Source organism: Rhinoraja longicauda, chromosome 8, assembly GCF_053455715.1.
Source record: "Rhinoraja longicauda isolate Sanriku21f chromosome 8, sRhiLon1.1, whole genome shotgun sequence".
NCBI classification, from domain to species: Eukaryota; Metazoa; Chordata; class Chondrichthyes; order Rajiformes; family Arhynchobatidae; genus Rhinoraja; species Rhinoraja longicauda.
In genome coordinates this window covers 66900251-66913841 of record NC_135960.1, presented here as the reverse complement: position 1 = coordinate 66913841, position 13591 = coordinate 66900251, and the positions used below count along the sequence as shown (strand labels likewise).

Sequence of the window (13591 nt, the reverse complement as noted above, 5' to 3'; positions counted from 1 at the left end):
CAGTGGATTGCAATGGATTGTAAATTTTAACCATGTCACCTCTTCTTTTGGCAATTGGCTTATTAATTGAGTGTCCCTGACAGCCTTTGAAATTTGCATTATTTATTAATGTATCTAAACCTGAAAGATTTTAAACATCCCTTTTAAATTTTGTTCTGCACGTCATTCTACTTATTGGTGATTTTATCAGCTTGTCACTTGGTAGATAGCACCTTTGACTTGTGAGTCTGAGGGCTGATTTGTTCCTCAATGCTGTTCAATGCTGAAATTGCAAGCAACAATGCTATTTTGATGTTGCAGTCTCTTGTGAATAGGGCATTAATGGAGTTCTTTCCTGTGCCTAATATTGAGATCTCAGTCAAGATTCCCTGAATTGTTTCAATATTGGCTCCCGCATTATTGTGTGTCAAAAGCCAAAAGTACCCCATTTGCCACAAAGGTGCTTTGAATAGTCCTGTGATATTAAAATATGCTACATAAACCCTTCTGTGTCATGAGAAAAATTACTCTTAAATTTCCCACATATTCCACTTTATGCCTTGACGTGTGTCCGTGTTTCACTTTTAAAATTGTTAAACATTTAGCTGAACAATAAATGGAAGCTAATTCTTAGGTTCTTAAACAATAGACAATAGGTGCAGGAGTAGGCCATTCGGCCCTTCGAGCCAACACCGCCATTCAATGTGATCATGGCTGATCATTCTCAATCAGTACCCCGTTCCTGCTTTCTCCCCATACCCCCTGACAGATGTCATCAATTAAAAGAACCAGACCAGTTATTTGGCCTATTTGGTTGGTTGTGTTGATTTTATAAATTAAACGATTTCAGGAGGAGCTTGTTTTCTGACAAATGTAGTCACTCCTTTGATAGTATAGTAATCTCTAAAAATCAGTGCCCAAGACTTTGAATGTGACAGAGATACACATTTTGAGAACTGTTGAATGTTATTCCACTTAATCCTCCAATACTTTACGATGTTAGACAATGAGACTAAAGGGAGAACCAAATGTGTTTAAAGAGCGCATGATGATCCCACAGAGTTGATGAGCTAAGTTCCAGGGAGCGAATTGCCATTTTATTGTACAATAAGTACTGTACTGACTTTGGGGCTGTTTAGTTTTGGATTTTTGTAATCTGGGTCAAGATTTAAAAATGAAGAACTCTTCACTTATTCGCAGGAGATTTGTGGAGCTGAAACATTATGGGGATGAACTGCAGTCCGTCATATCGCAGCTTCTGCGGGTCAGAGCAGTACGTATTCCAAGAGTATTTCCCCTCATTCCCAGCATGATCGGCAATTGGAGAAACTTGAGTTCCAAAAGCATGCAGAAATTTTCAGCCATGTTTTTGTTGCGATGTAAGATTTTGTCCAGCCTTTTAGATATGTACGTGTAATATTTTGCATGTAGGGTAGACCAATTGTTTCAGATTTCTTAAATACTTATTTTCATTGCAGAGAGTGGCAGATCGTCTGTATGGTGTTTACAAAGTTCATGGAAATTATGGAAGGGTTTTCAGGCAAGTCGTAGAATTAGTACCACTTGAGTTTTTAGTTTGAAAATTTAAAATGGTACATATTTTGAAATTAAGTTTCAAAACTATGTGGTCATGTGGAGCATGCTATAATTCCACAATTTGTTTATTAATGGAGTGTGTAAACAGATCTCGAGTTCCTTACATCAACAGTTTTTAATACTTGTTGCTTAACATTTGATTTTCTTTTCAGTGGAAGATTTTGAGTAAGGCTTTCTGTTTATTGAGGATAATGGAAATATTAATTCAAACTTCTTTACATTGAATAGTGAATGGAGCGCGATAGAAAAGGAAATGGGAGATGGACTTCAGAGTGCTGGTCACCACATGGATGTGTACGTATATTTAAAGGGTCCCAACTAAAGTTCACAACTTATCGTGTGGACAGGTCCAACTTAAACTCCAGCAGTTGCTTCAAGTGAATTTAAAACATTTGTTCTTGAAGCAGTTGAAAAGCGCAATGTTACTGATACAATTTTCATATGTTTCAAAGACAAAGAAACAGCTGAAATTTGAGTAGCTAAATATAAAACCTCCAGGGGAATTTCTAGTTTTATAATTGTCGGAGCACTTTGGCATTGTTCCCAAATCCCTTTTGAAATCCCAGCCAAAATACGTGAAGTAATAAAAAGGCTGTTGTATTGCACACTTGATGAGTTCCATTTGTTTCACAAAATTATGGTATCAAGGGCTTTGGACTGTATGTGACTGGAAAAATTGGTCACGCAGGAGTGTTTGAAGCCCATCATCAGACTGAAGCAATTGTCGAGCAGCATGCAGTGGGTTGGTGATCTAAGAATGTGGTTATAAACATGTTGGAAATAGTTTCCATTGAAACATAAGACTGCCCTGTAACAATAGTTGGGGTCTCCGTGGAGTCGTTGAATATCATAACTGTTTGATTTAATGAACTGGTTTTCACATCAGTGAAGTTGCCTATGCCTTTTGTGGCAAAGGAAACACTTGTAATATTTTTGCAAGATTACATTTTTGCAGTTAATGTTCTGATACTTGTTGGCATTTTCAGATATGCAGCATCCATCGATGACATCCTAGAAGAAGAGGAGCACTATGCTGATCAGTTGAAAGAATATCTCTTCTTTGCAGAGGCTCTTCGGTGTGTATAGGCATCCAGACAGTTTAGTATTTGATTTGAACATTAGCAATGTGCAGTATTTGTGTTTATTACTTGTCGCATAATTAGTTTTTTTAACACAATTTTTTAAATTCTAGGTCTGTTTGTAGAAAACACGAATTACAACAGTATGACTTGGAGATGGCTGCTTTGGATCTAACGACAAAAAAACAGCAGAGGGAAGAGCTGGCCACTGGGGTGCGACTAACTACCTTCCTCTTGTCTTTACCCCACTCCCGAGCCCCCTCTCTGCTTTCTTGTTCTCAGATTGCGCCTTGGTTTCAATCAAATGATGAATTTTCACCACATGACATAGCATTGTGAATTTTTAGTGGAGTATTCTTCTCAGAGGAGACAGGTTTGTGGTGCAAGAGTGCTGGAGGCATGTGACCAGTGAAGCTCTGCAAGGGTCTTTACCAAACAGAGGTCCTAGCAAAGGTGAAAGGGACAAAATTTAATATGCAACTGCGGAACAACATTTTCACAGAGGGTGGTGGGTGTATGGAACGAGCTGCTAGATGAGGTAATTGAGGCAGATTCTATCATGGCATTTACAAGACAGTTGGACAGGTTCATGGATAAGTAAGGTTTAGAGGGATATGGGCTGTACATGTGCATTTGGGACTACTGTAGATGGGGCATCTTGGTCAGCATGGACAAGCTGGCCCATAAGGCCTTTTTCTGTGCTGCCTGCCTCTGACTGTGACACTATGATGTGAGTGTGTACGTGTGAACATTGGTGTTTTTTCTTTTAAAGTAAATGTATTTTTGCAATTCACGTTAGTCAATCTATTTTGAGTCAAAAATCATTTTTTCAGCTGGTTGAGCTTTGGTATCAGGAGGGAAATAGGATAATTGTTCCCACAGCAGAGAGGTTGAGAGCTGGGGTCAAAATGAAGACCAATGGCAAAACTCGTACAAGAATGTTACACAGCAAGTGCAAGTCTGGGAATTGCTGCCTAGAGTGGTAGTGGATGATGTTCCATTGTAGCATTCAAACAGGAGCTGAATAGGTTGAGTTTGCAAGGTATGGGGGACTATCTGGATTGCTCTTACACCGGATATGGACTTGATGGTCTGAACAGTCTCCTGTGCCACATCCATACTCTGTGTGTGATGTGCCATTGGGTTAGAAAAGAACCTTTATGACCTCGTGGATCTGGGCGATTAGTATTGTCATCCTACCAGTTTCAATTGCTGTTATAAATCAGCTTGGTTGCCAAATGCCACGTTTGAAGGACCAGCCAGCATGTGGTTGTGACTGATCTGCAGCAGGAGCTGAAATGACCCTGTTTATAGATGATGTCTTGAGGGAGGAAAGCAGATGCTCCACTAAATGGGGAAAAGCAAATTGCAAAAAACATTTCAAACTGTTGATGTTGATGATTCAGTAATAATGCTAGTTACTTGAATCGGTGTTGAAATGCTGCCAATATCTCATCATAAGTGATGTAGCGATATTGTCGCAAGCTTTTGTGCAGTTTGCTAAGTGAGCCTGATGTGTTCACTGAATGTGTCTTGGTTAATCAGTGCCAGACTTGTATAATGATGACACGAATGAGGCCACTCTGCCCCCTGGCTGCAAGGCAGCTTTCAGCTGCCATTTATTTCTTTGTATCTTTGCAACTTCTCTCACAGGCCCATCAGCTCTCTTTTAATTCCTCAGCCAGTGCCCACACTCAGCGATACTTTACAGCAGCTAATTAACCCACGACGCATCTTTGAAATGGGGGAGGATACAGGAACATCCAGTAGAAATTTTAACAAACATGTAAACTCCAAACAAACAACATTTCTAGATCAGGGCTGAACTAGCTTCATCTCCTGCTTCAGGTTCTTACCTTGAACTCAATTCTGCGCATGGTGTAATGCTGGATATCATACCTAGGAACAAAATTAAAACATCAAAGACAATTGTATTTATACCTGTGAGTCTTACTAATTTTATATCCTGATTTATGTAGACTGTGCGGACATTTTCACTGAAAGGCATGACCAGCAAACTCTTTGGACAAGAGACCGCAGAACAAAGGGAAGCCAAGCTGAATCTGTTAGAGGAGCAAATTGTGGATGGAGAGGAGCTCGTGAAAGCCAAAAATCTAGAGTGCGAGTAAGGCAACAACTTAAACTAAACTGAAACTCAGTACAAATGACATATTGTGCCACTATTATTATTAAAATTTGTGCAAGATATATTTTATTTACAATGTGCACTATTTTGTTTGGAAGTGTTTCCTTTGGTGGACTTCCTGATTCAACATTGCAAGCTAGGAAGTGGCGTCGCTGTGCAGCAGCTGTGGCTCACCTACAGCCCGTTCGTCTTGTGTGTTTTTTTTGTTGTTTTTTGTCTTAATTGTAGTGTTTAGATGTGATGTGGTGTTTTTTTGTGGTTGTGTACGATATGTGGGAGAAACGGAAAAATTGTCTCTTCCGAACGGAGACCCGACCTTTTTTTCTGGGTGGTGTCTCCATTCCCCCTGCGCCTTACCATCGGCCAAACACCTGGAGCTGGCGGCCTCCTGCTGGGACCACCTGGGGCTCTGGTTTGCGGACTGTACTCACCACCTGCGGAGCTGGCTGCCTTCGGGGGCTGTGGCTGCGACTTGCCTTCGGAGGCTCCGGAGGCTTCGGCCGTGGGCTGCGTGGATATCGGAAGCTCGCAGACCCCTGAGTGGGAGCCGATATCGGGAGCTCCGGCAGCGTCTTCGCCCGCCCCGAATCGCGGGGCTTGGGTCGGCTCGCCGCGGACCTTTCACTGGCCGCGGGATTTTCTCCGCATGGCGGGGGCTTCAATGTCGGAGCCACGACTGCCCCGACGTGGCAACTTCAACAGCCTGACCGCGGGAGAAGACGACAGGGGAAGAGAAAAGACATTCTGGCCTTCCATCACAGTGCGGAGGTGACTGGAAGAGACTCACTGTGATGGATGTTTCTTTTTTGTTTTGTTTTGTGTTGGTTTGTGATTGTGTGTGTTATTGCTTATTTTTATTGCTCTTATTGTTGGACTGTGGGTGACAAAATCTCGTCCAAAAGACTTGTTTTTTTGGATGATAATAAAGGCGATTCTGATTCTGAAATGGGACTGGCTTAGATGGGGCATCTTGGTTGGTATGGACGAGTTGGGCCGAAGGGCCTGTTTCCACAATCCTAGATACAGTCGACAAGATCTAAAACATGAGGGTCCTTCCAAAGAAGGGTTTCATGTGCACATTGGTGAACTGAGCATGGATTTTTTTATCCAAGTACACCACAATAGATGCATTTTATAATTTGGCATTTGTGTGGAATTCTGTGATGAGTTTGATGTTGAGGGGAGCCCGGAATGAAAAAACTTTACTGTCCCTTATGTTCAAGGTCTTTTGGTCGTCAGCTTTCTCATTGAATGCACTGTTGGATGTCCTTGCCTACTCAATGCAACAATGGCCCTGGCTTCCCCAGCTTAGCAGTAATTTTCTAACGGTATCCATAGAAAGCATGGTGCTCTCTCTAATTAAGTTAAACTGCCAGTTTATGGAATGCAGGTTGTAGTACATGCCGTGCTTTGAGGTATTTGTGTAGAGTGTTTCCCTTTCAGCGCCCTTAACTCCTGCGTAGGAACGTTGAGTGCTGTTTAACGGCATATCCACGATTAAAACCTTGGTTCGATGGTGATGCTATTGGTTCTCCAAGACTGTTTGGCAGTGACATGCTCCCATTTAAACTGACATTTACTCCATCACTATCAGTGAAAAAGGTCTGAATTGATTTTGTTCCACAGAGTAGGCTTTTGTTAAGGAATAATTTTTGCGTTATAGTGACTATTTATGTAGAAACGGCCCCAATTTAATCATCTTGCCTCGGGCTATTACTGGGCAGAGGTTTGAGCACATCTTTGATGTTACCAACCAGATTAAGATTCCAATGTTTTTCCTTTGATGGTTCCCAGCTATTTATCTCTTGAAAAGAAAGTTTATATTAGTATTTCTGGTGGAGTGAAAGCAAGGTTGGATCGCTGTTACTATTTCTGGTCCACTTTAATTAACCTTTGAAATGATGTCGGATCTCTATTTACGAATGTCTTGCTCAGTGTTTCTTAAATGGTGTTTTTAATAAGTATTGAACTTGTGCTTCAGAGAGTTGAGCTGAGCAACCTGAGATGCATCGGATTTCTTTTTGTTTATCTTGACACCTTTACGCAGCTTTCGTTTCAATTTAAACACCATCTTCTATTCCCGTTTTAAAGCTGTTACGGTATGTTTTACTTCTAGAAATTTTGTGACAAATGCTTGGACTGACATTGAGCGTTTCAAGGAACAGAAGAACAAGGATTTGAAGGAGGCCCTGATCAGCTATGCGGTGATGCAGATAAGCATGAGTAAAAAGGTGAGTGGATTATTCACATTTTCTCAAATTAATGTGAACACTATAATATGCAGGGTCAAAGCTGATGAGAAACCCACTCTTGGACGAAGGGATTAAAAGTAACATTAGCAAATTTGCAGATGATACAAAGCTGGGTGGTATTGTGAGCTGTGAGGAAGATGCTATGAGGTTGCAGGGTGACTTGGACAGGTTGTATGAGTGGGCGGATGCATGGCAGATGCAGATTAATGTGGATAAGTGTGAGGTGGTAAGAATAAGAAGGCAGAGTATTATCTGAATGGTGTCAAGTTATGAAAAGGGGACGTACAACGAGATCTGGGTGTCCTAGTGCATCAGTGACTGAAAGGAAGCATGCAGGTACAGCAGGCAGTGAAGAAAGCCAATGGAATGTTGGCCTTCATAACAAGAGGAGTTGAGTATAGGAGCAAAGAGGTCCTTCTGCAGTTGTACAGGGCCCTAGTGAGACCGCACCTGGAGTACTGTGTGCAGTTTTGGTCTCCAAATTTGAGGAAGGATATTCTTGCTATTGAGGGCGTGCAGCGTAGGTTTACTAGGTTAATTCCCGGAATGGTGGAACTGTCTTATGTAGAAAGACTGGAGCGGCTAGGCTTGTATACACTGGAATTTAGAAGGATGAGAGGGGATCTTATCGAAACATAAGATTATTAAGGGGTTGTTCATGTTAGAGGCAGGAAACATGTTCCCAATGTTGCGGGAGTCCAGAACCAGGGGCCACAGTTTAAGAATAAGGGGTAGGCCATTTAGAATGGAGATGAGGAAAAACTTTTTCAGTCAGAGTTGTAAATCTGTGGAATTCACTGCCTCAGAAGGCAGTGGAGGCCAAGTCTCTGAATGCATTCAGGAGAGAGCTAGATAGAGCTCTTAAGGATAGCGGAGTCAGGGGGTATGGGCAGGAACGGGGTACTGATTGAGAATGATCAGCCATGATCACATTGAATGGTGGTGTTGGCTCGAAGGGCCGAATGGCCTACTCCTGCACCTCTTGTCTATTGTCATCCCCTCCAGCAGATATCCTAGCATCTGATTATCAGGTTTGAAGAAGTAGTTAATGGGTCGGTAAAGCAGAGCCAATGGGTGTAGTGTTCAGTTAGATGCCAAAGAATGGCTACACGGTTGTATGTCGTTAGGGCATCATTATTGCAGATAGATGATTGGGAGGAACATTAGTTCTGAGACCATTCAATCAACATTTTCACTGTATATTGCGGAGTGTTTCCTGTGTGTTTGCGTCTTGCTTTAATTTTTACTGACAGAGAATGATGGACAATAACAGATTGAATGGAATGTGCTTGTTTACTTGGGGACTTCAGGCTGATCGGGTGATTTTGTGCACCTATTCTCTCCGCGAGGGCTAGACTCACAGTGTTTCTCTTTGGTTGCGAAGTTCAGATTGGGGCATATTCCCATTAAGGAGTCGAGCATGTAGCACTACGGTATGAGATATACTTTTAATTTGAAGTAAAAGGATGGGGAATATTGGAATTCCCTAGAGTTATGAGAGATTTGGGAGTTTTTAAAAAAAATGAAGCAATGTTAAGATTGGGTTGTTTTTAACAAAGGTGATAGAAATGAATGGTGAACTCTAACCAGTGTAACCAGTTTCAGGTAGTGATTTACTCTGTCCCTGTGCAGTGTGAAAGTCAGTGCCAATTACAGAAACTTGCCTATTTTTCTTTAGGGGTAATTTTAGAGCTCCAAAAATAACCATTGCTCATTTCAAAGTGCTTTTATTCAGATTTGATAGTACAGTGCAAGTTGTTTGATTCCATTGTTCAGTATGTGAGCAGACAATTGCATGTGTTCAACAAATCTCCATGTGCAGTTTTGCCATTTTAAATAAAAAATTATGCTCCAACATTTTGGCTCCTTCCCTCCCTCTCTCCACCCCAGTCCTTCCTAGTAATTTCCTTGTAAAACAGAAACCAGCTATTGAGTCCTGCAGTCTGAAAACTCACCAGGTGCGAATGCTAATTTAAAAAAAGAATATATAGTCTTACCAATCAATAATTAAGACAGTGTTCTATTTTCAGTTTGGTGGTTGTACTGAAATGCTTCCAAAGAGGTTTAAATGATCTGCTGAGAACATGCATTTGCTCCAGTTTATCAGATTACTTAAACTAAATAAACAAAGTCACGAGTACACTCCAAATGCTGACTTGATGTAAAAAAAACATTTTGATAAACACTCTTTTATGCATCGCTCAAATTTCCCTGTGTGAAGAAATGGCTTCTTGAAGCAGTAGCAATCTGTTGTAGTTCTTCAAAGTTTCTGAAGTTGTTCATGGTTGAGTTTAGTTTTGGTTTAGTTTAGAGATACAGCGCGGAAACAGGCCCTTCAGCCCACAGAGTCTATCGCTCTGTTGGTCCAGCGATCAGCGATCCCCGCACATTAACACTATCCTACACACACTAGGGACAATTTACACATACACCCAGCCAATTAACCTACATACCTGTACGTCTTTGAAGTGTGGGAGGAAACCGAAGATCTCGGAGAAAACCCACGCGGTCACGGGGAGAACGTACAAACTCCGTACAGACGGCGCCCGTAGTCGGGGTCGAACCCGGGTCTCTGTCGCTGCAAGCGCTGTAAAGCAGCAACTCTACCGTTGCGACACCATGGCAACAGTTTAAACTTATTATTGAAACTGAAAATATTGTGCTTCATGATGGAACTTTCCCAGCTGAGTGAAACATTCCCAGTTTGGAAGAGATGAGTACTTCGGTTAGCATGAATATGCACTTTAGGCTTGGTGTAGTTTAGAGATACAGCGCGGAAACAGGCCCTTCGGCCCACTGTGTCTGCACCGACCAGTAATCCCTGTAAGAGGTAAGAAAGGGAACAGATTACTTAACTGATGCACACGAGAGTTTAAACACAACTGCGAACAACGTCAGAAACATTCTCTTCCTCCCTATTTAAAAAAAAAAAGACATTTACTCAAAGCAATTTGTAATTGTTAATCAATTTGATTAAAGCTCGGGAATAGATTGAAATGATCAAATCAACTCTGGGTTTTGGGATCAGCAAAAGATTAATATAAATGCATCACAAGTTTCCTGGTTCCCTTCTACTTTCTCATGCATGAATGGCAATCCTGCTGCAGTTCCCACAGTGGAGAGCAAATGCCCACCGCGGTGAAAGAACTGAAGCTTATAGTAGATTCCAATTCAGTCATTTCTGCATTGGTAAGGTAATGGACAATAGACAATAGACAATAGGTGCAGGAGTAGGCCATCCAGCCCTTCGAGCCAGCACCGCCATTCAATGCGATCATGGCTGATCACTCTCAATCAGTACCCCGTTCCTGCCTTCTCCCCATACCCCCTCACTCCGCTATCCTTAAGAGCTCTATCCAGCTCTCTCTTGAAAGCATCCAACGAACTGGCCTCCACTGCCTTCTGAGGCAGAGAATTCCACACCTTCACCACTCTCTGACTGAAAAAGTTCTTCCTCATCTCCATTCTAAATGGCCTACCCCTTATTCTTAAACTGTGGCCCCTTGTTCTGGACTCCCCCAACATTGGGAACATGTTTCTTGCCTCTAATGTGTCCAATCCCCTAATTATCTTATATGTTTCAATCAGATCCCCCCTCATCCTTCTATATTCCAGTGTATACAAGCCTAATTGCTCCAGCCATCTGAGATGATACTGTACAATAGTTTGTTCTTATTCCCTTACCTGGTTTGGGATGAATGGTAGTGAGGTGCAAAATGGAAATTGGTTTATTAATTGTTTGCAAATTAAAATGCTTTTAGGAGTTACAGATAAGTATTGTTGCATTATATTGATATGGATGAGGATATTGTAATTCAGTGATTTGCAAAATGTGCGGATTATTTTAGATTTGGTGCTTTTGCCAAAATTGGCACAAGTTGGCAATAATTCAAATTTCCACCAACATTGGAGCTTGGCTTTAAATGTTTTAATTTTAATTAAAAGAGACCTAGTGTATTTTGCAACGATAGAGATTCACTGTTTTCCCATTGGGAAAGAATGAACATGGACCATGTGAATGGGTGCAGGTTAGCATTGGGATGGGAGGCAGAGTACTGCTGGTCCTGTTTGGAGATGTGAATATAAATATGAACATTGACTTCTCCAACTTTAGATAGTTCCTCTGTCCCTCTCTTCCCCCCCCCCCCCCCCCTTCCTAGATCTCCCACTGTCTTCCTGTCTCCACCTATCTCCTTCCTTTGTCCCGCCCCCCTGACATCAGTCTGAAGAAGTGTCTTGACCCGAAACGTCACCCATTCCTTCTCTCCTGAGATGCTGCCTGACCTGCTGAGTTACTCCAGCATTTTGTGAATAAATACCGTTGATTTGTACCAGCATCTGCAGTTATTTTCTTACACTATAAACATAGCTGATATCGGTATAAATTGTTAGATCCAGGAAGAAGACAACATATGATTAAAATGAAGTTGAGCATTATTTTTGTTTGTTACTTGAACAAATATATTCTAGTCGACAAGTTGGTCTTGAAAAAGCATGCATCTTAAATTGCTTAACATTGTTTTGAAAGGATATCACCAAAAGTAATTGTAAAATGCATTTTTGTTTTTAGGGAATTCAAGTTTGGACCAATGCAAAGGAATGCTTTAGCAAGATGTAAACGTTTGTATTCAATAAACTTGAACACGAAGAGAAGCACAAATTGTAGATTTCAAAACTGTATATGTTGAGCACATGGATTCCTCTTTACAGCGATTGTATGTGTCTCTCAATCCACTTGTTGACTGGGCACAAAGAAACTTTTGTAAGAAAGCGTCTTACTAATAAAGTTCAAAACTCATGTTTCCAGGGATGTGGGGTTAAGGGGAAAGCAGGCAGTGAATTTCATTCTGTTACTAATCCATATGCTATGCTGGTTTCTTCCTGTGGATTTGGAGGCTTCAGATCATTTCCAGATGTGGTCGCATTGTGCCAATTGTTATTTTTGACATTTTGCAAAGGCTTTCATCGGGGCTTTTTTTTTCCATGATCTTCATAAAATGTATGACTGCTCCAATAGGGTTACGGGTCTAACCTTTTCCAGTCCTGTCTCAACCTTTCTTTAAAAGTTAGATTAAATTTTGCCTTTGAGAAAATTCCAGTTTATTTTGTAGCTGAATTTTGTAATTGCATAAGTGAGCGGCTGACCATTCAGCACGTTCTAATATTTGGCTGGAATATGGAGGAAATGCCTTTCAGCCACCAGCCTGATTAATGATACAGGACCTTAATATTTTGCAAATGACCATTTGTTATAAGTGATGGTAATCAGTTTGGATGCCATTTTGTCATGCGTGTCAATTATACCAAGGGTAACTGGGCTTGCAACCTGTCCACAAGCAGGTCAATGCCAAAGTCCAGTTTAATTCTACCTGCAAACATGGGAGAAATGTACCTTTTATACTTTTCTCTTCCTCCTCCAAATTCTGCTGGTGTTTCAATACTAAGATTCAGTTCTTGACACTAATTTGTAACTGCAGTAATGCTATCATTGTTTAAAGATTGATGGTGAAACACTTCAGTAATTACAGCAGGAGTTTGGAGGGAAAATTGCCATTTTTCTATTTAAGTTAACGACACCAGAACTGTCAATGGGTAAAGTTCACTTCCATTGTAAGCATGCTTTACGCAAGAGGTGCAATTCTTTAATTTTGTTCTGACTAAAATGGTGGATTACAAAAGTTTGGCTCATTACAACTTAATGTGAAGGTGATCTTTGTTTAAAAAGAAATGAAGAACCAATTGTCAGGTTAAGAGCAGATGACAAAAGGGAGAATTTGAACACTTGTAAACACCACCTGTTTGGACAGCGAAAAAAAAATAATGATGTAACGGATGCTATTTGTAGTTTATACATTTTCTCTTAAATGCCAAACTGAATAAGAAACACTAAACAAAGGTGCCTTAATCTTTCTGCCAGTCTTGTACACGTTTTTACCTGGGAACAAATGATTACTGCGTGTTTTTTTTATTTCTATTTTGATTTGCTTAAATTGTCAAAAGTTCAGAATTCATGGATGGCCTAGTCCTTTTGGTTTATAGAGAAATAATAGTTTCTCCTGTTAACTTCACTCACTCTCTCCCTCCTACGTAGATACTGTGCCAAATACGCGAAATAAAATTGCTTTTGAAAATGCACATGATGGTTTTTTTTGTTTCATTCTAGTTGGAGATTTTTACTGGACTTCAGTCAGGTCAGTTCTCAGCACATTAACTGATTTTGAGATTCTATCGCAACTTCTTGACCAGGGTTTCTGACTCAATGAGGCTGTTGCCTCAGTTCTTTATTGCCTATCCATGTGGTTGTTTTAGTTCCCAGTCCAGCAGCACCCTAGATTAGTTTTGAAATGATTGTAGATTCCTCACTAGCACTGCAACATTGGACATGTACCTTCAGCCTGCCTCTTGTCCCACTGCCTGGGTATCTACTCACCACGAGCCAAATGATCATCAAGGTGGTTTATCCCAAATGGAACCCATGACATCAAACATGGAATAGCGTTGCGGCCATCAGCAGGACTGGAGCCTAATGCTGCATACTG

At 41.0% G+C, this 13591-nt stretch overlaps 1 protein-coding gene across 1 annotated transcript in view; it reads left to right on the top strand.

The window, feature by feature from the left end:
* snx4 (sorting nexin 4) overlaps positions 1-13187 on the top strand; it is a 36591-nt gene extending 23404 nt beyond the window's left edge. The window contains exons 7-14 of the mRNA XM_078404160.1: positions 1180-1252; positions 1458-1519; positions 1804-1869; positions 2562-2651; positions 2768-2867; positions 4634-4779; positions 6917-7031; positions 11623-13187. Of these exons, the coding sequence (XP_078260286.1) occupies positions 1180-1252; positions 1458-1519; positions 1804-1869; positions 2562-2651; positions 2768-2867; positions 4634-4779; positions 6917-7031; positions 11623-11670 (700 nt within the window). The 3' untranslated portion in view covers positions 11671-13187. The remainder of the gene's footprint in view (positions 1-1179; positions 1253-1457; positions 1520-1803; positions 1870-2561; positions 2652-2767; positions 2868-4633; positions 4780-6916; positions 7032-11622) is intronic.
* The last annotated feature ends 404 nt before the right edge of the window (positions 13188-13591 follow it).